Here is a 2,575-nt window from a genome sequence, read left to right as displayed (position 1 = left end):
GAGAGCCAGGCGTGCAGCAGACGCCAAGGGCAGACTGGTTGTGCCAGGGCAGAGCTGAGCAGCGTTGGGTGGTACCGGGTGAGCAGCTCCGCAAGGAGCCCATTAAACCGAGTTTGTTAGAGCGGGCGTCCACGGCGTGGGGCTGAGCCCGGGGCAGCGGGGCTGCCGCCCCCACGCTAATCCGCCGCTGGCTTTGCCACTCCGCAGTCCATCATCTGCGAGCCGTGGAGCAGGCATCAGAGGCTTTGTCCCCAAATCCCGAGGCCTTTGCAATCAAAGGGGAATTATTATTCCTTTTTTCTTTGGCTGTATAGCAGGATCAAAAAAACAGCTGCTGCTTTCTATTACCTTTCAAGTCTCGCTGGCTGTATCTATCCAGCTAGCTGCACTGAGGGCTTCAGCCTTAACTCCTGCCGCACCGCAGGCAAGCAGCTCAGATGTCCCCAGCCGTGCCAGCTCCCCTGAGCCCCCAGCTCTCTCTTCCAAGCCCCCGTTTGCTTTGGTCTGCTCCAGTGGCATAAGCCTTCTCCCATCTCCCCACCAAAATTCCCTTTCTGGGAATGCTGCGACTGAGCTGCAGTGCTCAGCAGAGCTCTTAGTTCAGAGACCAAATACTCGCCCTTCTCCCGAGCCCCCCTTGCCCCAGGGCAGAAGGAAGGACCAGGGCTTGTGTGGGCTGTTGGTTCTGGCAGAGCAAACTCTGCCGGTCAGCGCTTTCTTTTTTATTGCTTTAAGAAGTCTCATCTTCTTTTGTGATTCTAGGGTTTTTATCCTAATAACTCCTTCTAAGGCTTTCAATAAACTGTTTTTAGCTTCCCACAGCCTTAGCGGGGAACCCAGCTTTTGCGGCCGTGATGATTAGAGGCCTTTTAAACCACAAGGGACTTGGGGGAAAATACAACGTCTTCAGGGAGCAACCATTTGTTGTGCTTTTTCTTCGTCCTCGCAGAGCTAAATTTCTAACCCACAGAGCTTTTAATCCTAAAATAACAGCGGAGGCAGAGATGTGAGAGCTCCTATTGTTTGGAGGATGCTGAACCTGGCTGCTGGCCATGCCGGTGGGACGCGGGGCTGGCTCCTTCCTCCCTCGCCACCTCCTCCGCTGCCCAAATACTCCAGCCGCTGCCTGAAGTGATGGGGAAGGTGCAGCCGCTCGCCGAGCTCTCCCCTCCCGGCCTGTGCCGGCGTTAATGCCACAGCACGGTTGCACGGGCAGGGCGGTGCACGAAGCCCTGCTTCCCACTGGCAGACGGGCTCTGCACGCCCAGTGATTTCCAAAGTCCAGGTGTCGGGATCTACGGCCTGGGGCCAGTGCCCGGCTCCCACCTGGGCAGAGGACTCGGAGATGGCGGGCTCGTGGTTTAACACAGCACCAGGGTTTCAGTTCGTGTGTGCATGGGGGACAACACGAACCAGGATCAAACCCCACTGCCACATCTGCACGGGGCACTGGGGCAGCAGTGGTGCTGGTTGAAGCATGTTAGCACGGCTTCATGGTACATCTCGTGCTTTGGAGCTACAGGACTTGGTTGTTCCCAGCCTTCCCAAAGCTCTTCCCCATCTCTGTTTTTCCCCAGGACACAGAACTGCTCACTACTCAGGCCTGTCCCCGCTTCCACCCTCCTCCTCCGTTCTTACCAATTGCTCTTCCACGTGTGCCTCACATCTGTGTCATGGATGCCGTGCTTATCTGCCTGCTCATCCAAGAAATCGAACATATATTTGATGGCCAGCGGGAGCGCGCTGCCGCGGTGCACGGTGCTGAACAGCGTCTCAAACAAGTCGTCCACAAATTTCTGCAGCGTACCCTAATGGGAGCAGCAACCGAGAAGGTGAAGGGAGGGACGGGCGCACGCTTGGCTAAGCAGCGGTGGCAGGAGGGGATGCCAGATGGTGTTACCAGCCCTGCACAGCCCTGCAAAACGCTGCCATGGACCCCCCAGGAACAAGGAAGGTCGGGGTCTTTACGAACGCTGACTGCACTGCTGGAGGACCCTGGGGGAACGCTCCAGCCTGCAGCTACTCACGGCTGTGCTTACTCTTTATTTCTAATCTGAAACAATTTCTTTTGCTTTCAAAAGCAGGTCTGTGTTATCTACAGTGATGAACACATGGTAAAAGGCAGGAAAACTTGCTCTGGCCAAGGAAACTGGTTAAATATTTACATGCAGCGCTGCATCTCTCCAACTCTTTGTGTTTTAATACCATGCAGAAAAATGAAGTATTGCAGCAATCACCCTGCAGTGTGAGGAAATCTGGGCTGTGTTTCTGCTGCTGCTCCAGGAGCCACCCAACCCCTGGGGCCCAGGAAAGCCTGACAGGGACATTCCCCACGACAGGGACATTCCCCACCGGGAGCTGAGCATCGTTAAGGACTGCACAGGACCCCTGGCAAGTGTGTACTGATGGACCTCTGTATGCATTCCCCGAGTGAACTCAGTGCATGGCGGTTACCTTTGTAGCTAACAGCCTGGTCAGGTAGATCTCGGACACCATCTTACTGCCCCGGTCTCCTTCCTTCTGGTCTCCGTGGTCGTGGTTTTTGACCAGGTGCCAGACCTTGACCCCGCTCTCC

General features: G+C 55.8%; 1 protein-coding gene across 1 annotated transcript in view; it reads right to left on the bottom strand.

Moving 5' to 3' along the window:
- LOC104158999 (plexin-A2-like) overlaps positions 1 to 2,575 on the bottom strand; it is a 151,310-nt gene that overhangs the window by 2,307 nt on the left and 146,428 nt on the right. Inside the window, 3 exon segments of the mRNA XM_009696789.1 lie at positions 969 to 981; positions 1,639 to 1,808; positions 2,455 to 2,575. The exon segment at positions 2,455 to 2,575 is cut by the window's right edge and continues 13 nt beyond it. Coding sequence (XP_009695091.1) covers positions 969 to 981; positions 1,639 to 1,808; positions 2,455 to 2,575 — 304 coding nt within the window.

The sequence above is a fragment of the Cariama cristata genome, unplaced genomic scaffold (assembly GCF_000690535.1).
Source record: "Cariama cristata isolate BGI_N322 unplaced genomic scaffold, ASM69053v1 scaffold2243, whole genome shotgun sequence".
NCBI classification, from domain to species: Eukaryota; Metazoa; Chordata; class Aves; order Cariamiformes; family Cariamidae; genus Cariama; species Cariama cristata.
Note: the sequence above shows the minus strand (reverse complement) of the source record. Positions and strands in the feature narration are given on the sequence as shown.